General features: G+C 43.5%; 1 protein-coding gene across 3 annotated transcripts in view; it reads right to left on the bottom strand.

Annotated features, from left to right (window-relative positions):
- Positions 1-11838: 11838 nt before the first annotated feature.
- LOC118231663 (palmitoyltransferase ZDHHC5-like) overlaps positions 11839-23883 on the bottom strand; it is a 41837-nt gene continuing 29792 nt past the window's right edge. For 2 of the 3 annotated variants that reach the window (XM_035425710.1, XM_035425709.1), the window contains exons 10-11: positions 21188-22059; positions 11839-18214 (exon numbers count right to left, since the gene is read on the bottom strand). In XM_035425710.1, the coding sequence (XP_035281601.1) occupies positions 18001-18214; positions 21188-22059 (1086 nt within the window). In that variant the 3' untranslated portion in view covers positions 11839-18000. Of the gene's footprint in view, positions 18215-21136; positions 22060-23883 lie in introns of all 3 variants that reach the window. The other variant, XM_035425711.1, reaches the window with a different exon arrangement.

Consider the following 23883-nt stretch of genomic DNA (forward strand, 5'->3'; position numbering starts at 1 on the left):
TCTTTATGTGAAAGTTTATGCTTATATACATACTTGGATTGAAATGCCATTACTTTAGTGCCAAGTCGTCTTCTGCTCTGGATCCACTCATTGTTCCATCTTTGGTATTTCTCTTTCTGTTTTTTTTTTTAGCTCCATCTCAAGTAGCCTTATTTTCTATGTAATGAAAAAGAGGGAATTAACATGTGAATTTTATATTTGTGCACCTATTAGAGGCCTGTTTTTAACCATTCAGTGCTTCTGTGTTTATAGTAGTTGTTAATTGTCCCCGCCAAGGAAGTTATGTAATGACATCTGTCTGTGTCACCAACATATATTGAAATATAAAGGTCAGATTGGCATGAAATTTGGTATTCAATTCAATTTTATTTGTATAGCACTTTTTACAGAGAACTGTCACGAAGATGCTTTACAGAGTAGCAGGGCAAGAAACAGAGCAAAACTAGAAGAGTGCACTCAGTAGAGTGTAGATCTCCGCCAGGCGTGTTAGCTTTGCTGATGCAACAACAGAGGCTACACAATCAATGCAACCAGACAAATACAATATTACAAGTTTTTACCATGTGCCACTGAAAATCCCAAAAACGCCTATTCAGTGAAGTAACGCTAAAAGTGGTGACAATGTTAGCTAATTTCATTCATATCAGCCACGATGTGTTAGACAGAGCTAATATTGACGTAATAGTCTGCCACTTTTGTTTAAAATCTGGACAGGAACAATTCCAAAAGACCAGCAATGTAAAATATCGATTTCAACATGAAAATGGCAACAAAATAATTGCCACAGATTCAAACATTAACGTACCCCGTTAGTTGGCGGATTATTTTGTTGGCATTTTAATGTTGAAATTGACATTTTACATCTCTGGTGTTTCATTCCAAACGGAAGCAGTTGTTGATCACTTGCAGCCCCTACCGGCCGGTTAGGAAGAGTGAGGAGTTAGCACTCAATGTATTTCAATGGACAATGATTCAAATAAAATACTTGTCGTTGACCGATTTGCATAATATTCGAGAATTCATGTCCTTGGCCTGCTGTCAACATGAACAACAAGTATTAGGCTGATCGGCCCAGTAGTATGCGAGATTAGCTGCAGACAGTTACACAAACACACACACTGTACGCACACACACACGCGACCAAACGCATAATCCCCTCCAGGCTCACGCCTGGCGGAGATAAAGGAAACAGAGCAAGCACCAGACCTGAACCCTCAAATAGCAAGTGCATAAGGTAATAACTCCCAGTCGGGAGAAAACCCTATGTACATGCATGCTCCCAAGAGGAAGAAACGTTGATTTTGGTCACCCCATGACCTTTCCTCTAGCACCACCATCAGGCCAAACTTTCAATTTTTATATCTCCTGGAGATTGTTAGGCCATGGCAGAGATTTTTATTGAGATCTTTTCTATGCTTTAGCTATTTTTTCTCCTGTAATTATGTTACACGTCATGACCGACTGTTATGCCCTTCCTGCTGTAATTGTTATCTGAAGAAAAACATGTTTTCAATGTACAAAATGCTCATACATACAAAGCACAGTTAATATATCATTAAGACTTGCTAAATCCAACCAAACTGCCCAGGAAATACCACCATAGATGTACAAAATATTAAAAGTTTTGTAATTGTACTAAAAATGAGCTCTTAATAATCACTGGTCGTGAACCTCTGCACACATTATGCTCTCCCAGTGAAACTCCTCGCTGTCAGGTAAAAGAAGTGGCTGGCGACTCCACATGTATCGGAGGAGGCATGTGGTAATCTACACCCTCCCCAGACCAACAGAGGATAGTGCATCGACCTGGACCGTGATTCACACAGGGAATTGGTATATCGACTAAATTAGATTACATTACATTACAGGCATTTGGCAGACGCTCTTATCCAGAGCGACGTACAACAAAGTGTATAACCATAACCAGGAACAAGTATGACGAAACCCCTAGAGAGAAGTACCGGTCCAAGTGCAGGGAACAACCGCATAGTTCAACTTGGACCCTGAAGGTTAAACTGATTAACACTAAACAACGAGAACGGCAACAAAACAGTCTATGGAAAAAATACAAGTAGTAGTTAAGACAGTTAATGCACCTAAGTCACCTACGAAACAGCTGCCTAGTTACAACCCTAAGCTTACAGTCATTTACATGGGGGTAGGGAGGGATGGGGAGAGGTGCAGCCTGAATCGGTGAGTCTTCAGTCGTCGTTTGAAATGGGTCAGTGTCTCAGCTGTTCTGACCTCCACAGGGAGGTCATTCCACCATTGTGGGGCCAGAACAGACAGGAGACGTGTTCTGGAAGTGCAGGTGCGAAGAGGGGGAGGTGCTAGGCGTCCTGAGGTAGCAGAACAGAGGGATCTGGCTGGCATGTAGGGTTTGAATATCTTGTGGAGGTATGCTGGGGCTGATCCCTTGACTGCCTGGTATGCTAGGACCAATGTTTTAAATTTGATGTGAGCTATAACAGGCAGCCAGTGGAGGGTAGTGAGCAGGGGAGTGACGTGGGAGTGTCTGGGGAGGTTGAAGACCAGACAAGCCACAGCATTCTGAATGAGTTGCAGGAGTCTGGTGGCAGATGCTGGTAGTCCAGCCAGAAGAGAGTTGCAGTAGTCCAGGCGGGATAGAACCATTGCTTGGACCAGGAGCTGGGTTGAGTAGGTGGTGAGAAAGGGGCGGATTCTGCTGATGTTATACAGGAAAAATCTGCATGCCCGGCTTACTGCTGCAATGTTCTTTGAGAGGGACAGCCTGTTGTCCATCACCACTCCGAGATTCTTGGCACAGGGTGATGATGTCACTAAGGTGTCCCCTAGGGAAATGGAAAAGTCGAGGAGGGGAGAGGATAGAGCAGGAATAAAGATTAGCTCCGTCTATCCTGGGTTGAGCTTCAGGTGGTGATTGTCCATCCAGCTCTGTATGTCCCTCAGGCAAGCGGAGATGCGGGCAGGGACCTGTGTGTCCGATGGGGAGAAGGAGAGAAAGAGTTGCGTGTCGTCGGCATAGGAGTGATAGGACAAGCCATGGGTAGATATTACAGGGCCAAGGGATCTGGTGTACAAGGAGAAGAGAAGGGGACCGAGGACTGAGCCCTGGGGAACTCCGGTGGCGAGGGGACGGGGTGGTGATACCTTACCCGCCCAGGCAACCTGGAAGGAACGGTCAGAGAGGTAAGACTCAATCCAGTCAAGGACTGTGCCGCAGATCCCTGTTGCTGCCAGGGAGGACAGGAGGATAGAGTGCTCCACAGTGTCAAATGCAGCGAAGAGGTCTAGAAGAATCAGGACAGAGGAGAGGGAGGCTGCTCGTGCGGCATGGAGTGACTCACTGACCGAGAGGAGTGCAGTCTCGGTCGAGTGGCCAGGCCTGAAGCCAGACTGGTGGGGATCAAGCAGGTTGTTGTGAGAGAAGAAAGCAGAGAGTTGGTTAGATGCAGCACGTTCAAGTGTTTTGGATAGGAAAGGGAGGAGAGATACCGGGCGGTAGTTCTGAATGACTGAAGGATCTAGTGTGGGTTTCTTCAGCAGCGGGGTGATGTGGGCCCTCTTGAAGGATGAGGGGAAACATCCAGAAGATAGGGAGGAGTTCACGAGGGAGGGAGGGAGGATGTCAGGTGTGATTGCCTGGAGGAGAGATGAGGAGATAGGGTCGAGGGCGCAGGTGGTAGGGCGGTGGGTGAGCAGAAGCTGGGAAACTTCAGAGTCTGAGAGGAGAGAAAATGTGGAGAAACAGGGGGCGGAGGGCGCGGAGGGGGAGGAGGGGGCGGAGGGCGCAGAGGGGAAGGAGGGCGCAGAGGAGCTGCGGATGTCTGCAATTTTTTCGTCAAAGAATGCTGCAAAGTCATCTGCAGTGAAGGAAGACTGGGGTGGAGGAGGTGGCACGCTGAGGAGAGAGGAGAAAATAGAGAAAAGTTGACGAGGGTTAGAATGGAGTTATGAATTTTAGTTTGGTATAATTTTGCCTTAGCGGCAGTGACAGCAGAAGAAAACTCTGTCAGGAGAGAATGATAGGCTGAGAGGTCAGATGGGTCCCTGGATTTGGCCCACTTCCTCTCAGCAGCACGGAGGCTGGCCCTGGAGGTGCGTAGGATGTCAGACATCCATGGACTGGGAGGGGATGAACGTGCTGGCCTAGGGACGAAGGGGCATAGGGAGTCGAGTGCTGAGGAGAGAGATGAAGTTAGGGTGGAGGATGCAGAGTTAGTGGGCAGCTTGGAAAATGGTTGAAGAGTGGGGAGAGAAGCAGTCACTCTGGGAGCAAGAGAAGAGGGGGATAGGGAGCGGAGGTTACGGCGGACAGTGACAGTGGGGATGGGAGGAGGAGAGGGAGGATGTGGAGAGAGGGGGAGGGAGAAGGAGATGAAGTGATGGTCAGACGTATGCAGGGGGTAACCGTAAGATTGGAGCTGGAGCAGATCCTCAGGAAGATCAGGTCTAGGAGGTTGCCTGCCTTGTGGGTTGGGGGAGAGTGTTGTAGGGAGAGGTCGAAGGAGTGGAGTAGTGGTAGGAAGGCAGCAGACTGGGAGGCCTCTAGTTGGATGTTAAAATCTCCCAGGAGGATCAGCGGGGTGCCGTCCTCAGGGAAGGAGCTGAGCAAGGTGTCTAGCTCATCCAGGAAGCTTCCCAGGGGCCCTGGGGGACGATAAATAACAATAATATAGAGGTTAGCAGGGTAGGTGATAGAGACAGGATGGAATTCAAAAGTGGATATAGACAGGTCAGGGAGGGGGAGAACAGAGAATTTCCAGGTGGGGGAGATCAGTAGACCAGTGCCACTACCACAGCCAGATCGCCGGGGGGTGTGGGAGAAGGAGTAGGAGGATGAGAGGGCAGCAGGAGTGGCAGAGTTGTCTGGTGTGATCCAGGTCTCTGTGAGGGCAAGGAACTGCAGGGATAGGAGGGAGGCATAGGCAGAGATGAAGTCTGCCTTGCGCATAGCAGACTGGCGGTTCCATAGCCCCCCTGTGACCGTGAAGTTCTCACAGGGGGTCAGCGGGGGGTAGCAGAGGTTAGAGGGGTTCCGTTGTCGAGGGGGGCCACGTCGCTGGAAGCGCCATCTGAGGGGGAGAGCACAGACTGGAATGGGGAGCTGGCTCATAAACTAGGAGGGAGCGACAAAAGCGTCGCTCCGAGTGTACCTAATTAGCAACTGAAAACCTGAGTTGAATAACGCGCTGATTACACAGGTTCACAGTCTGTAATAGTGCAATAATCGCAATCTATCAATTCTAAGAATCAAAGTGAAGCCCAACAACCTAAAAAACAAAGAAACCTAACACAACCTAAAAACAAAGACCAGTTTCCACACAGGGAAAAGTTTAAAATCTAACGCGGTATGTAATTAGTAAATGAACGCAGATACTTATCCACTCTAGCAGGACGGATTTCGGCAGTTCTACGCACCTGGACGAATTATACACTTACTACCTAAACTGCGAGTTAGCAGGACTAATAAAGCGTCGCTCCGAGTGTACCTAATTAGCAACTGAAAACCTGAGTCGAATAACGCGCTGATTACAGAGGTTCACAGTCTGTAATAGTGCAATAATCGCAATCTATCAGTTCTAAGAATCAAAGTGAAGCCCAACAACCTAAAAAACAAAGAAACCTAACACAACCTAAAAACAAATACCAGTTTCCACACAGGGAAAAGTTTAAAATCTAACGCGGTATGTAATTAGTAAATGAACGCAGATACTTATCCACTCTAGCAGGACGGATTTCGGCAGTTCTACACACCTGGACGAATTATAAGAATTATACACTTACACTTACAACTGTGTCATGGACCATGCTAACCAATTTTTGACTATTTCTTTCTGTAGTGTCAAGTCTGTATAGTCTCAATTGTCCAATGCATGCCTTGTGTCCCCTATACTATATGGCATGCCACTGTTTTGTATCAAATGAAGTTCCTTGTATATTGTGTTTTAATTCTGATGAATATAAATCTAATTCTCACTTCAATTCCAGGGCTTGCATGAGCAATTAAAAACAGGCACCAAGAGGTCCAACAGGATGTACCTGTGGGAGAATCCCACGGCATCCCTGAATCTGAAACAGAGATTGAATCCAAATATGCTTCATTTTGATGAGAACCAGGTAAATTGTTCTGACATTTGTTTTAATTTGTTCTTGTAAAGCTTAACAATTCTCTTTAGTATTACCTAAATGTAAAGCACTTGTAACCGGGCATTTGAATAGTGCAATACAAACTAAGTTATGTCAAATTAAATATGTATATTTGGTAAATCTTTTGACTGTCAAGCTCATGAAGCTGATAGCATCTGCAATCTGCCGGAGGACTAAGAGTGTTATCTTAACCTAACTAAGTGCTACGTTGTAACCAGAGAAATATCGACTGTTAATTCAAACTGGTATGCCATTATAAATGACTCTGTATACAAGTGGCAACATCTTACTAATCAGTGGTAATTGCATCAGTCCTTTGTTTACTTAAAAACACACACCAGCTTGCCAAAGTGGTTAACCACTGGCATCTTCACTTTCAATCTAACTTGTTTCCCAAATAAAAGAGGTCAGGTGACTTCCGTTCCTGGAGTGGAGGTTACGTGAGTTTCGGTCCTTGATGTGGAGGTCATGTGCATCCGGTCCCAGCATGGAAGTCCTCCTGGTGGAGGTTGTCCAGTGTGCTGCAGGCCTGGAAATCGAGAGCTGTGGTGCACTAGATGCTATATTGGTTTCTGCAACTTCTGATTCCTCCTGCCTCTCCAGTTCCTACAGTATGTACGCCCTATGCTTCATCCTGTCGTTACCATAGCGTGTACGTAGGAACTGGAGAGGGTAGGAGTGGCCAGTCAGTGAAGCCTAGGAAGTATTGGGAAAAACGGCCTCTACTGCGCATGTTCACAACTGTTGAGGGCAAAAGAGCTTGCTGCCCATTGTATTCAATGTAGAAGGTGATTTAACAACCGAAGAAAACCACATCGGGCCATTTTTTCGTGATCATAAATTTCACTATGTGCAGCAGTTTCTGAAACAATGGTCCAGAAGTCTTAGGAAAATATGTATTAATATGTGCATATCTTATTACATAATGCATATTTGTCAACCTGCTTTTCATATGAAACGTGATGGTCGTCAATCAAGTTTCAAATTATCACCAGGGAAGTTTTATTTTGCCTTCAAAAGTCTGATATTCCCCATTCACTTTAATGGGGAGCTAAATTTTTCGTCCTCAACAGCAAAGACATGTGCAGTACAAGCTTACCTCCAGGGATTCACAGTTTAAGGTTTGTTGAGGGCGTGCCCCCTGTCTAGTTAAATGTGCATGTCTATGGGCGTTACCTGCTATAATGCCCCTCGCTGCGATGCTTGAAACTGCAGCTTGTGCTTGTGTTGCATTAAGAATTTCAGGTGACTATGCGCAGCCCATTTAACATTTAATAGCTTCACTTGACTATCCATAATTACATTTTAGATATCTTCAAATGCATTTTGACTAGTCATAATTACGGTGTGACTAGTTAGAATTATAATTCAAGATATTTGCAATTATAAACAATAGTAGCTTGTTTGCAATCACGTGACTATTATGATGAGCAAAATTCAGATGGAGGGCAGGAAGTGAAGAATCTATACTGCGCAAATTGGAAATTGGGGAAAGTGAGTACATAAAAGGGTTGGATGAACGTGCACGCAGCAGGTATCGTCAGAAAATTGAAATGCATTATGGATGTGATCCATACAAAATGAAGAAAAGCGATTTTTCTCACAACTTGACCGATTAATCTATTTTTGTATGTTTTTGTTGAGTTGTCGTTTTATTTAGGGTGAGGCCATGTATAAGCCCCTTGGGTTTCTTGCGTCTCCCTGCATTATTTCACTGTTTTTAAATCTCTTCTGTTTCTGTTTTATTATTCCATTTACCATTTATTTAGGGTGAGGCCATGTATAAGCCCCTTGGGTTTCTTGCGTCTCCCTGCATTATTTCACTGTTTTTAAATCTCTTCTGTTTCTGTTTTATTTTAATTGTGCTAAATAAAATAAAATCTAAATTTGCCCGGTGTGGAGGCGATCGACATTACAAATTACCTTGTCCTCCAGACCTCCTACTACACAGCTAGCCAGATGACAGGTGACATACAAAGAGGGTTAACAGTAGCTTCACGTTGTTTAGTAGTGTATGGTGATAGCTAGCTAGCATCACTAAAAACAAATCTTCCGGTAGCTAGCTAGCTAAAGACAAAAACACTGACAAAAAATACAGACCAGGATGGTGATATCGCAGGAAACATAGCTAGCTACATCTGCAATATTATCACCCTGTGGTGTTTGTTCTGCAGCTAGTGTTTCGCAGTTTTAGCTAGCTAGCTATCTCCCGGTAGCTAACTAAAACTGCAAAACACTAGCTGCAGAACAAACACCACAGGGTGATAATATCGCAGATGTAGCTAGCTAAAGTCGCTCCTCCAGACTTAAGACGGAGGTTTTTGATCCATGTCGGCCGCCGTTTCTCTGTGAGCTTTTTAAACTCCCCTTTGTGTACCACTATTTTCAGGACTCGAAAGTAGCCCTTGTTTTTTCCCGATTTGATCGGTTGGAAGTTGGAACACAGCCGTAAACAGCGCAAGCCATAGGCATTGCTGCAGTGTTGGTGGTCGTTGCCTCCAGTTGCCTGCCCTCCATCTGGAAAGCGCGCCAGTTTGTGACGTCATATGCAAAGAACCTATTCAAGATATCTCCAATATATTTTCACTAGTCAAAATACCTTTTAAGATGTCACAGACATCGTCATTCAACTCGTCAGACATATCAAATGATAATTAAAGATATCTGTAATTCAGTTTTGACCAGGCAAAATTATATTTTCAGATATTTTAATTATAATTATTCCTAGTCAAATCTGCTGTGCCTGAGGTGGCTGATGCAAGGCTTCGCAATGGAAATTGGTCTTTATGCATACTGTTGGAACCAGCTATGTTCATGGCTTTGGATTACTGATACTTCATTGGGATGGCAGGTATGCCATCCCGCCAAGATTAGGCTTGTGGGGCGGCATGCCCCATACAGCACAGAGAGTTTGGCACTTTTCATCTCTACTGAAGTAACCACAATGACCACAGACTCAGCCCTTTAAACATTAATTTCTGTACCTTCTGACCTAATTTCAACAGACAGAATTCACAAACAACTTCACATGTCCACACAATAAAGCCCCAAACTAAGATGATTTTGTGTGCTTTTCCCTTCTTCTTCCCACCCATTACATCATAACAAATGCTCCAGGCCTACAAACATCTCCCAATTGGACATTTAGCTACACCAGCCAAACAAAACATTACATACATATGCAAAATGGGCACATATATTTTTAGCCAAAAAAAGTTGCTGTTTCTGCAGCTACTTCACTGGGGGCTTGATGGTAACGCACTTGCCTATGTGAATATCAAGTCTTTGGATCGAATCCCACCTAAGTCTCAGGCAAATCTCAAATTCGTTATGCAAGCTTATTTGTTTACTAATAGTTGCCTATTACTTTAAAAACTATTGCTTTTGCGACTACAATTATTTTGGGAACTCATTTATATTCCTGAAATCCATTCATCATTTCACATGCGAACTCCACATAGTATTGTTTGTCTCCCAGTGAGTACAAGACCGAATACAGAAGTCTGAAGGGATGTAAATTGGTTGACAGATATTTTGACAGTCATTAGTTTAGCTGTATTTACCACTAATTCACTCATGTTTTACCGTGATATAGCCTGCCTATGTCCTAGCCGGTCAGAAAACTATCACATTTCAACCAAATCTAGCTGGTTTTTCACTGAAAATATTGACTGCATTATGTCATACCATCTAGACCAGGGGTGGGAAATTCCAGTCCGAGAGGGCCGGTCTGTATGCAGGTTTTTGTTTCCACCAATTACCCTGACTGAATGAGCCAATTGGCTGAATACACCAACACTGATTCACTCGTAAATGAGATCACAGTAAAACATTTGATACAGAGACACAGAACAGTCTTCAGCTGCCATTAATGTGTTTGTGAGGTAGAAATGTAGCTAAAATGTCAGGTGGCATACGTTAGAGCAAATTAAGCAAATGAGCCTAGAAGTTGGCATGAAAACTAGAAACAGACATGGCCCTCATTGCCCACCTCTGATCTAGACATTTGGTTAAATGTGAAAGTCGTTCTAGCCGACTTTGTATATTGTCAAAGACAGGGACGACTGGGGTAAGGGCCCTTCAACACAGTAGGGAAGGCTGGGTAAGGGCCCTACAGAAGTGTAGAGACAGATTGGGTAAGGGCCCTACAGCACTGTAGTGTAGACTTAGGTACGGGCCCTACAGCACTGTAGAGAAAGTTGGGGTGACGGCCCGACAGCACTAAAGGGAAGGCTGGGGTAAGGGCCCTACAGCACTGTAGGGAAAGCTGGGGTAAGGGCCCTACAGCACTGTGGAGAAGGCTGGGGTAAGGGCCCTACAGCACTGTGGAGAAGGCTGGAGTAAGGGCCCTACAGCACTGTGGAGAAGGCAGGGGTAAGGGCCCTACAGCACTGTGGAGAAGGCTGGAGTAAGGGCCCTACAGCACTGTGGAGAAGGCTGGAGTAAGGGCCCTACAGCACTGTGGAGAAGGCTGGGGTAAGGGCACTACAGCACTGTGGAGAAGGCTGGGGTAGGGCCCTACAGCACTGTAGGGAAGGCTGGGGTAAGGGCCCTACATCACTGTAGAGAAGGATGGGGTAAGAGCCCTACAACACTGTAGGGAAGGATGGGGTAAGAGCCCTACAACACTGTAGGGAAGGCTGGGGTAAGAGCCCTACAGCACTGTGGGGAAGGCTGGGGCAAGGGCCCTACAGCACTGTAGGGAAGGCTGGGGTAAGAGCCCTACAGCATTGTAGGGAAGGCTGGGGTAAGGGCCCTACAGCACTGTAGGGAAGGCTGGAGTAAGAGCCCTACAGCACTGTGGGGAAGGCTGGGGCAAGGGCCCTACAGCACTGTAGGGAAGGCTGGGGTAAGAGCCCTACAGCACTGTAGGGAAGGCTGGGGTAAGGGCCCTACATAAAGTAAGTGCTTTGGATAAAAGCGCTATATAAATGCAGTCCATTTACATCACTGTAGAGAAGGCTGGGGTAAGGGCCCTACAGCACTGTAGGGAAGGCTGGGGTAAGGGCCCTACAGCACTGTAGGGAAGGCTGGGGTAAGGACCCTTAAGCAATGTCTGACCCCCTGGACTTCCCCAATATACTCGGAGAAGTACTGATTGAAGCCCCTACAGCAGAATCAAAGTAGGTGGACCTAGCCTATGCTTACTGTGTGAACTAGACTTAATGTGTTCATGGCTATGGATAACGATTACATAATGAGTATTGTCCCTTATTGGACCTGGGCTTTGCAGTTGGTGAAATCACCTTCAGTATCCACTTATTGTACATTGCTTTGAGTAAAAGAGCCAGCCAAATAAATAAAATGTAATGTAGGTTACTCAAAACCTTGGTTGCTCTCCTCAAAAGCTCTTGCATTTATGTTGTTTGGAAATATGATTTTAAAATATATTGAAAAAGATGCCAGGAGTTATTTGAAGATTTTTAGGCAGTGCTCCCTAGTCAGAGTGCCAAAAGTAGGTCAGATTATCTGCACTGATATGGCCACCCTCTGCACGTCCACTCACAGGAGAACATAATTCGGGAGTTAAACCTGAACGACCTGTACCAGAAGTCCAAAAAGATGTTCAAGGGCAGGGGAGAGCAGGCAGGGGTCCCAGCCATGCCTGAGGACAGAGGAGCTGGAAGAGCAGCCAGAGCACCAGGAGGAGGAGCCACAGAGCAAGAAGGATAAATAACAGTCAGAGTGATCAGAAAGAACTCAAGCTTAATGGTCATGACATCACCATGGGAATGGGTGATGTATTTTTTTATTTATTAAATTTTAATTTTTACCAGTTTTACCGAAAAAAAAAAATGTTTATATACATTTAAGATTCAGATTAAGCGGAATCTTGGCTATTCATTATTTTATATGAGTAATTTGAATCTGTAAGTAAATTCCATGTAACACATGATTCATACCATTTTTCAAATGTCTTTAAAGGTAACAGAATAAAAGTATCTTGCAATAATGGTACTAGATCAATCTCTTATGGAAGGGAGGTTGAACGTTCTGCCTGCAATGTAATCACAATGGGAGTTCCACACACAAACATGAAACAAAATTTGCATCTGGGCTCAATTTAACAGGTCATTAAACAAGGAAATATACAAAATTGGAGTACACCGAGATATTAAATCATTTCAAAAGTGCACAGACAATTCAGCGATGTTACTTTTTTACTTTTGAAGTCAGAAATGATTATGCAAACCTGACTCTGTTCATGAACATTTGTGCCAGCACTTAAAGCCTCACCAAAATCAGTGGGGTCATTATAAAAAATCTAACCACATTTAAGGCATTATTACTAATTTCACCACAAGATAAACTCACTGTGAAATGTTTCAAATGTTAATCGGTTATTTATTGATTTGTTCGTATATTTAGGTGTCCTAAAAACGTTACAGCTGCTAGCATCCTGAGGAACTTCTACAGCCATTTCATATGTGATATGGCACCAAAAAAAATCTGAAGCTCGCTATCTTACTCAAAATAACCCCAGAAGGAAATTTGTTTTGCTGAAATGAAATGTTATTAATTGTTGCCAATCCCCGTTTTAACATAATCTTGATTGTTCAATTCCAATTCGTCCAAGTTATGCCAAGGAAGAGGCCCCATAAAATGTTTTCTGACATTTCTAGACAGCTAAACCTCGCTTGAACAACAATATTTTTACATGTATATCTTTGGCATGGTCTTATCTACAGTGTGGTATAAAGCATTTTAGTTTTACAAATGGGTGTTTTTTGTAATTACAGTGAAAAGGAGACATGCGCCACCTTCTGGAATCTGGATCCCCAGCAGCTAGAATAATATGCCACAGCTAGCTATGACCTGCTGCCAGTGTATATGTTTTCTGGTGGCTAATTCACCAGGAAAACTTGTTTAAACATCAAGATACTTGCATGTATTTCTTCGTCAAGATCTTATCTACAGTGTGGTATAAAGCATTTTAGTTTTACGAATGGGTGTTTTTGTAATTACGGTGAAAAGGAGACATGCGCCACCTTCTGGAATCTGAATCCCCAGCATATAGAAGAGCTACAGCTAGCTATGACCTGCTGCCCGTGTACATGTTTTCTGGTGGCATCGGGAAGTCACCGGGAAAACTTGTTTGAACAAGATCCTTGCATGTATTTCTTTGAGAATCGGTCTTTCTTGTAATGACAATGAAAAGGAGACATGCACCCCCTCTGGATTCTGAATCCCCATCAGCTCGAATAGTATTCCATAGCCAGCTATAACCTGCTGCTAGTGTATTATTTCTGCTGGCTAGATCACCAGGACGCTTGTTTGAACAAGACTATTTTTACTTTTTTTTTTTTTTTTTTGCCAAGATCATGTCTACAGTTTGGTATAAAGGATTTTATTTTTACGAATGGGTGTTTTTTTTATTAAGGTGAAAAGGTAGACATGAGCCTGGTTGATTCCAGTCCCCAACTGCAATGGAATTTTGAAGCCACAGGCAGACTGAAACAGACATTTTGGCTTGTATTGCATTGTGAGAGTACACCTGTCATTAAGTGACGCATCCCATAACAATACAAACCCGTAAATGCAAATGGTATATTAGTTCTACAGTTACGAATACCTCAGAATACTGGTTCATGTTGTTGAAAGAAAACCGATAACCCCACCCTAAAAGTCGCACAGGTGATTTGTTTCCTTCCAATCACAGTGATTACATTTTAAAAATCATATTATAGCAAACAACTGTTATATTCTGGCAAGTTAGCGATTTATATGTTGTTATTTGATTATACTGTAGCATTTATGACATTATCAATGGAGAGTTTTCTCCATTTGGATGTCTGAAGGGCAATTACAGATCTGTTTATTTCAGTTAAATAAAAACAATTGGAAAATTTTAAATCATTATTGTGCATAAGTAATCTCTGTAGGTTTTTATTAGATGAATAGCAGTTGCTCAAAGAGCAAATTGCATTGGTGCTGGCAGTGAATCCGGTTTGGATCAGCAGAACACTTTAATGGGTTTGGCTGTTTGTGGAACATGTAAGGAGGTGTGCATGATGATTACACCATGTCCATCATGCAGACAGTCAAGGGAAGTATTAGTCTGTAATGCAAGAACTGAGGGACTCGCAGACTCAGAAGGAAAAAAACCCTTATTTTTAAACTCTGCCAACAGTGGAGGCATAGTTTGAAAAGAAGGGAGACCGGTACCATCAGCTAATCTCACAACTGGAACAAAACCCATCAGGACTCAATGGAAAAATAATGAGACTTGATTATTTGGACTAGGTTTTCTATGAATGCAAATATAAAAAAAAAAACATCAAGTTAAGCTGAAAGATGGAGGTTCAGCCCTCTTTGCCTTGTAAGATCATCACAAGATTCTTAGAGTTTTCTGATGTCACTTTTTGAGCGAGTCACAATCCTGTCATACCTGTGGACAGGTCCCCCTTGTGTCCCACAGGATCTATGTCCATGCCCCCATTATTAGCACCTGATCAGTTACACACAACACAAATATGGAAGGATTTTTTTAAGGGGGGGTTAAATAATTCAATATTAGTATTTTAGTATCCTAGTATTTTGCTAGATTTTATCATTCAAATAAATCTATGATTGATTTTATAAAAGGAAGTCCAGCAACACCCTTGATTTCTCACACCAACCCTTCCCCATCCTTTAACTGTGTGTAACAGCATTAGATTGCTCTTGCACACTTAGGAAATAAAAAGGTGGCTGCATTCTAATCACACACACATTTTTTAGGTACCCAGACTTGTGAGGACCATTTTCTACTCACTGAGACAAACAATCAAAAGGAACATCCTCCCTCTCTCCCTTAAACATTTCACGGATCTGAAAGGATTACTGATCAACGTGGTGGGGTTTCTGCCCCAGTGTCCATATATACTCTACAGATCAGTGGACAGGTCGATATGAACATACAGTTCCTGGATACATCCCTGCCCTAGATAAGGTAATTTTTGTTGGTTATTCAGTTAAAACACTTTGTGGAATTCATTTTTATTGTATTGTTTTAAAAACCCACATTTTAGGGACATTATAGGGGTATTTGTAAAAGTGTTAGTCACGTTCTTCACCAGAACTCCCAGACCTTTCACACATTTTTAAAACATGTTTATCCTCCAGTTTCCTGATATCTGAATCCATGGTAAACAGACACAGAAAGTTGCGATTGCCCTTGAACTTTTGTGCAAATACTAAACTTGTGCCATTGTTGAAAAGACACCTTCCATACACAACACAAAACATACCAATAGCTCACTGTATGTGGCATTGCACAAAAACCTCAACATGTATGAGAAAACAACAAAAAAATAACGATTCACCTACACATTATGGTTTAGACACAGGGGTTTGAACCAATCTTTAGCTATTAGTAGTTAGGAGTCATTTACAGTAGAGATTCAGGACAAAAAAGGGGTTGTAATCAGTATGGGCCAATAGTAGCTTAACGCAATCTCATTGGTATTGCTCCAATGCGAAGATAATATCTGATCAAGTAGGCCGATGATATCACAAATGTGCAAGAGGGGTGACACATTCAATGTAGTGCTGATGCTGGAAAGTGAGTGGAAAATATCATGCTAAAAGTAGCAATCATCTGAACCCAATTTTAAATTTAAATTTTAAATACAGTCTCAGTAGTGCTGTCGTCTCACTGGTGAAAAAAGTTAACTAGTTGAAACATTTTAAATAAAATATTCTGTAGTTTTCCTTCACTATGTGTTACATTATGCTATAATGTAAACAGGACGGTAGCGGCATCGATATGTAGTATGTCCATACAAATATCAGTTATTGATATTGGCCCCAGAATTTGTAAATCATTACTCCCAATTTACAGCACACAGGCCTGGATGAGAAATTTCAATGTGTAGGGAACTAATAAAAAAAGGTTGTTGTGCAACACCAACCATATGGAGCTCTATCCATTACTCTTTGTTCTTGTGCTCTAACCATGGTAAACTCCAAGGGTAGCAACATCACCGATTGGTCTGTGGCCGAAACTGGGCTGCATTTTTGAAGCTCACTTCCTTGTCTTGTTAAGAGACATTGCTCACTAGCGCCAGTGCGGTTGGCTCCAGTATAGGTGTTTCAGCCATGCATTTTAATGCAAGTCAATGGTAACAATACGGTAAAAATACAAAGTCAATCATTTTTTTCCACAAGAAAAAGTAGTCGCAATAGATGTTTTTTCTATAATCTTCATCTCCCCATATAGCGATGCTAGTTACTGTGCTATTTGGACACTATGGTAATATTTTGTAGACGAATCACAGTTTCTCATGCGCTTAGTGGACGACCAGACTCTCTGGCTTCAATTTGTACAACATGGCAGCAATCATGAACTACACCTCCTGGGCTTCAAAACGCTGTTCACCAAGCCCATGGAGAGTCAACGGGTGACTTTGCCCATGTTTTTCTACAGTCTATGGTTTGAAATACCTGTATCGCAGACTCCTCCCTAGCGGTTTCAGACTTCTTCCAGCAGGCCAATCGAGGCAAAATGCTGCTTTGCATAAATCCCAGACGGTTTGTGCTACACAAAAAATGTCCCATTCTGGCCTTTGTCTTTCAGTTGAAGTTTTTAACTTATTTTTTTACATTTTGGTTTATTAGATTGAGAGCAAGGAGAGGATACCACAATCTAGCCTCAACGTCTGGACAACCCATATCTGATTGGCTGTAGGCATTGTCCAATCAGTACGGGGTGATATGATTCTCTCTCTGCGTAGCCACGCCCACTCAGTACTGGCTTTTCCTCCTATTGGCCAGCTATCCTTGTCCAAAACAAGAACAGGGCTTCTGGCTTTTTGATTTAAACTTTGCAAATATCAAAAGAACAGTAATTTAAAGCAACAGACAACTTGCATATAATATCCTCCATAAAAAATACATTACATTATGTGAATCTGAGTCAAAAATATGGGATTTTACATAATGCTGCATTTAATGTATATTTATATTTTTGTGGCTTACATTTTGTGGGGACATTTTTGTTGTCCTTCTGAGTCATGAGATGCAGCGGCATGCAGCTGCATCAGCGATGGCTGATGCAGCGATAAAAAGATTAGATTAGAATCGTTAGATCCAGATCTTTTTAATAGTTCCAAACCCTTATACCTGTGTGAAAACATGACTGGCTATCTTATAATACTAATGGGAGATTTTACCAACAGGTCTATATATATATTCATATAAAATAACATTAAAAAATAAAAATCATTTTCCCCCTGGAAAAGGCAATCTCTGTAAAAATACAACTCATCCATTACAAGTTGTTTCCTCAGTTGGTTACAATCAAATTACGAACCAATCCATCGTCTCTCTCTACCCAAGAGTTCCACCTTTTCTGCATCTCTCCCCATCCAAAGTCTCCCTGACATGCTTGTGCATTTCTAACAGAGGATGGTGATTGATGGTTGGTTATCACAGCAGCAGAGGCCTTAGAAGTCCCCTTCCTTGGACACTGCGGTCTGTTGAACAGCCAAGCCAAAAATATTTTTACTCCTGTGCAGATTATTTCTTAGTATGAATCAATTATAAATTTATGTTATAAAACAATTTCTGAATATATGTTCTTTTAGACCCATTTGCCACACCCACAAAGTTTCGCTGATGTCTGACTGGCTGGCTGAGCAATGCTTCTTTTCAGTTGTTATTGGTTTCCTGGGCCCAAAACGTTTGCTTAAATGAATGAAAGTGCGTGAGGCAAAGTTCCCATCCGTGGGCTTGTCAGTCAATCACAGAAAGTATAAACTGTCACTCATGCTTGGAGGTGAAAGTAGCAACGGAACTTTTCATTCGTCTCACATCCTTCTCCTTTGTGAGAGGGTGGTGAGCTGTGAATTCCCCACTCCCTCATTGGTGCAAACAGCTGCCTGTCAATCAGACCGAGATCTCATAGGTGGTTCCCCCGACGCCTGTCACCTTTTTCACCCCACCCCCCTGCTTATGGGTGGGGCTCAGCTGGGAAGAACTGTGATTGGCCAGGCCCGGGCAGGCAGAGCAGCTTATTGGCTGGGAAGGAGGAGGGAGGGAGGGGTGGGCGGATTTTGGCTGCCCGTTTGTCTGGCTATATGGCTTCATCTGAATCTCAGCCCTTCAGAACACAGACAGGCAGGAGAGAGGGATGAGGGATTGGAAGAGAAATAGGGAATGGGGAAGGGAGGGAAAAACAAAACAAACCTGGTTTTTATGGGGTATATTACTCCTGCCAAGACACACCCAGAAAAACTTGGGGGTATTGCTGTTAGTACGGGACAGGTTTACATTCAAGTTTTTTTCCATTTACTTAATCTAGAACAGATAGGGCTCATCCACACACTGCAACAGTGCCTTAAAGGGTAATTACACCCTAGATCACTTTTTTAAGCTGTAAACATGTTTGTATGCCTACTTTAAATTGAAACATTTTAATCCATGCCATTATTTCAACATTTATAAAATAATATTATACTATTACGTCATGTAGATGTCAATCAAGATATCCAGCTGGAAAATTATTGCCGCCCACAAATTCATCCGTTTACTTTTTAATATGAGGAAACACTGCCGACACCTGATTGGTGAGATTGGTTTCAGCCCAACGCTTTTCAAACTGGAGAAACATGACGGCCTGTTCGTAAACTATAATATTCCACCTAAACAGTCCACTAAAATATGTTTCTGAATACATTAGGTATAGGTAATTGGTTAATCTTGGTTCACATTTGATGTGCAAAGTCTAGTTTAACAGTTTGATCTGAGTTTCATGAGCCAGGTACCACTACGCTGTACAAATTATTAGCACATAGAATACTTTATGCAAATGAGATGGACACACCTACTCCACCCACCCCAGGATGCATTTTTCAGAATTGTGTAGTCGGCAGAGCCAGGCTGAAACAGTGAGTGCAACTGCTCTTTAAACAGGATGCACCACACAGCAGCCCCCGTTTAGGGATTTACATAATAAATTCTTATCCACACAATATACTTACATTTACATGCTATCAATTTATACAACTGGATATTCACAGAAGGTTAAATATTTTCAGCTCAAGTGTGAGGCAGCAGTGCCCCATCTGAGAATCAAACCTGCAACCTCTATGTTACCAGGCCAGTTCCCTAACCATTGCACTACAACTCCCTGCCATTTGCTTTTAACTTCACTGAAACATCCAACATAGACATCTTCATTAGCCCAGTTGGCTCAATTATTACAGTCTTGACTGCTTCTTCAGTACACCCAGAAGTTAGAACCAATAAAACCTAAAGCTAAAAGACAAGCTGCAAAATTATCAATCAGCAAAACAGAATTTCTTTTGCAGTGAGAGGCCACAGTGAGGTCATCGACTGCAGTACCATTTAACTGTAACTGACTTCAAAATATTACAAAAGGAGGTTGTTCTCTAATGTAAAGTAAAAGCAATTATAAATGGAAAAACAGCCTGGCTTAATGTGAGATGGAACCTTCCCAGATAAACACAGACAGACAAACTGACAGACACACAAAGCGCAACCAGTATGGGAGGAATGAAAGCACAGAAAAGAGAATGAGAGAGGTACAGATAAGCCGCGTTTCCACCAAAATTACCCGGAACTTTCCGTCCCAGGAACTACTTTACCAGGAACTAAAAGGTTCCTTCAGCCAATGGTTGTCTGCGTTTCCACCGGGGTCTAAAGTACCGCGAAGATTAGGCAAATTAGCCCACTGACGTTGTCGTCGGTCCATCTGTCATATGATTTCTTCTGTAACCCCATACTACCACCGAAGTAGCCTACATTATTTTCTAATAACCGGGACAGCCCGGAGGGGTTTATTCCACTTATATACAACGGGTTACCAACAATGACTATATATGGTTACTTTTGTATTTATTGATTTTCATATATCCTCTCAAACACATTCATTAACAGCAGAAAACATGCACGCGTTGTAAACAATTTGCTGTTTTATTACTTTCTCGTCGTCAATTCCATATAGGCTAATCGCAAAATGACAAGAATAGAACGAAAACTCGGACTTGCGTGAAAATGTAAATTAGTAGTGGTACAGCCACCGTTTGCTTTCCTTCGAAGTTACTGCTAGCCGAGCAGCGAAGTGTGCCCTCCAGATGCGAACCATGCACCATAAATGAGTCCATAGTCTTCCTGGTCTTTTCGTGGAATTGAAAAATGGCAGTAAAATTGAGTAAAATTACGGCAGTCTGAAAAAGCTAAAGGGAAGATTACTAGAATTAACCTGTTATTTTACCCGGATAAAAAGTGCGGAAGGTGATTTCCAGTTTGCTTGTACTGTATCACCAATGTTAATTATGCAGAACTACCGCATACCTCACATAACTGTATCAAACGTTTTGAGTCAATTACAACGGGCTAACAAAGAAAATCTGGAAGAAAATATTCAGCAACCGAATTAATCCGTTTGAATGTTTTGGTAGCCTACGTAATATGCTGTCCCAGCACGAATGCTTAGCATTTTATAAAACAAATACTAAAGCAAGAAAAGAACAGAAGAGCACACGTTATAATTCCAAGACGTTGACAGGCTATAACCAAAAGTAGGCTACTGCGCCGCATAACATACAAGTTTGATTTGAAGTTATTATGAAAATAAATTGGTTTGCCGATGCATATTTTCAAACATGGCGGGTAATGGCGGAAAATAAATACAACACAAATGCTACGAGTACTCGACCAATCAGAAATGTTCAGCGCTGCAAGCTCCACCCAAAAGGTTCCTGTACTTTCGGAAAGTACTACCCCCCGAGCAGGAACGTTTTGGGGGGTAAAACAAAGCCCCCAGAACTAAATTTAGACCCTAGTTCCTGCGGTGGAAACGCACTGAGTTCCTCAAAAGGTTCCTAGTTCCGGGGTATAGTTCCTGCGGTGGAAACGCGGCTATAGAGAGATTGATACAGAGAGAGATAGAGACAGAGGAAGACACAGGCAGCTGGAGCAGATGCAGGCAGTCAGAGTGATACTGAGAATAACTGAGCGATGCTGAGAGTAACGGAGTAAGAAAGACAGAAACACTCACAGAAGGCAGGGAGAGGGAACATCGCCTGACGCTGCACACAGCTCTACTCACTTTGGAGCCTGGGTCCCACTGCTGCCACCAGCGGCCGGGCACTTCCTGCCCCGGCTAGGGGGCGGGCCCTCGCTATAGGACTGAGACTTTACCAGAGGGGGGTGGGGCATGCTGCCAGGGGAAGAGGGGGTTTGGGTGGGGGCATCAGGGGAGCCCAGGGAGTGGGTGCGATGTGGATGGAGGTAAGGTTGGGGTTCAGACAGGAGCGGAGCTCGGGAGTGACGGGGAGGTCTGGATTGGCAAGCGGGCTGAGGAGGGGGTCGTGGATCCTGCAGCAGGCACTCTTTCTCTGGAGGGGGTGGTGGCAGGCTGGAGGAGCGCAGGAAAGACTTGGGGGGGGAGGATAGGAGGACAGCGGAAGCCTGGTGCAGCTCTGGGTCACGCTGGTGGGCGATCTGGGCGGAGAGGTATGGTGAGCTGTACCCCAGCACCTGGGAGGGCGTGCCAGAGGAGTGTGGGTGGGTGTTGGGCGGGCGCAGCTCGGGTGCCGCAGACTCAAACTCCGGACTTTCCGAGGGGGTCAGCAGGCTGTCGTACGATAGGCTGCCATTTTGAGGCGTCTGATTGGCTAGGCTCTTGTAGCTGGTAGAGGTGGTGCCTTCGGAAAGGAGTGTGCCCAGTGTGTTGTGGGCTGTGTGTGTGGAGCGCATGCTGGAGGACAGTGAGGCGTCACCCATCAGGGGGTCAGTGAATGAGGGGTAGGACTGCCCCCCCAGGGAGTAACCTGAGAGGGCGGAGCTGGGCCCCCCTGCACCACCTTTCTCCCTATCCCTCCGTTGGCACCCTTCCAAACTGGGCTCAGAGCGATAGCTGGGCTTCTGACTGGACTGCAGGATAGAGGTAGTCTCGTTCAGACTGTCCCCCTGACTCATCTGAGCAGCGAGAGACAGGGAGAGAGAGAGGGAGAGGGGGAGGAGAGAAAAAGGGGGAGAGGGGAGAGAGAAGGAATGAGACAAAGCTGATGTTACAATACCCTACAAGGTCAACAAGCAGAGGCGATATGGGGATGCAACAATGACACACACACATGTATACATGCACCTGCCCACACACACACGCAGCAGGACAATGAAGGGGAATAGAGGGAAGTAATCCAGATTTGAGGGGGGGGGGGATTCTAGTTAGGCTTAATCCTGGTCAGGGTAAAAACACAATTACAATCACATAATCTCACAACGAGACACTCCACTAGCATCCTGCCTACACCTGCCATCGTTCACATCAGCTGTACGCCACTAAAAACAGGCTGCAAGCACCATTCACATATGCACACACATAGACACACATGCCTGCACACACACATACCAGTAACTAGCATGCATGCACACACGCACATACTTGCGCCCATACATGCACCCAACTGTAACTAACACGCACACACACTCATGCACACATGCGCACACACGCTCATACATACCTCTAACTAATACAGACACGTACACACACCTGTAACACACACACAAAGATCTACCTCTGTCTAACAATATCAACATGTCATGAAAGCGCTCTGAGACTTACACAGGCCTGAACACTGTGCTGGATGCTCCACTGTCAAATATACGAAAACAGATAGTCCTTAGAACCATATGGGTTTAACTGAGCTTTTGCAAAATTGCTGAAGTCTAAGCGTGCGATAATCCACAGGCCTTACAGAGAAAGCCCTAAACTGCCGGTGGCCGGTGGGTGCTGATAAGGTCAGCTGAGATTCTAGCCAATTTTTATTTTTCTCCTGTCTCCCAAGTTGTACATAGCATTGTGGTTAAAAAAAATTTAAATATCATGTACATGTACACGTACACACTCACACACATGCACAATACATAATTACACTTGTTGCTCAACTGAGTGCCAATGACTGACCAAGAAAATAAAGACAAAAAGTGAACAAGCTTAAAAAGGAAAAACACTGAAGGACAAAACCAAAAAGAAACACTCAGTCAAGAATAGTCTTTTAACTCAATTAAAACATTAAGAAGAAATACAGTCCGTTCAAATCCAGAGAGAAAGAGGACATAGAGATACTGCCAGTTACAGCTAGAAAAATAAGAATAACTAAATTCAATGTACAGTTCTGGAGGGCCACAGCATCTGCAAGTTTAACTCCAATCTTGGAGGCCCACAGTGTCAGCAGATTTAATTCCAGTCCTGGAGGGCCGCAGTGTCTGCATGTTTAACTCCAATTATGGAGGGCCGCAGTGACTGCAGGTTTAACTCCAGTCCTGGAGGGTAACAATGCCGGCAGGTTTAACTCCACTGATGTAAAGGAAACCACAAAAGGTAGTAGAATTTTCACTCTTCCAGGACTGTAAAATTAAAAAAACCTTGCCGACAAATTCAAGCCACTAATATCCACACGCACTGTACACACATAATTAGCACAGATAACACACAGCTGCTGAGACAAGCTGTTCTTCTTTCAGACAATGTAAAAATGCAGATGTTAATTTCACAAAACTTTAATGGCTGTGTGTGTGTGTGTGTGTGACCTTGTTAGAGCATGTGGCAGCTGTGTGTACAGTTGAGGCCAAAAGTTTACATACACCTAGGCTAAAGACATTCAGACTCAACTCAACTCAACTACACACATTTCATGTTACCATACATTTCCTGTGTTAAGTCAATTAGGGTATCTACTTTATTTCCATAAGAGGTCATTTCAAAATAATAGGTGAGACAGATTTATTTCAGCTTTTATG

The sequence above is a fragment of the Anguilla anguilla genome, chromosome 7 (genome assembly GCF_013347855.1).
Source record: "Anguilla anguilla isolate fAngAng1 chromosome 7, fAngAng1.pri, whole genome shotgun sequence".
NCBI lineage: Eukaryota > Metazoa > Chordata > Actinopteri > Anguilliformes > Anguillidae > Anguilla > Anguilla anguilla.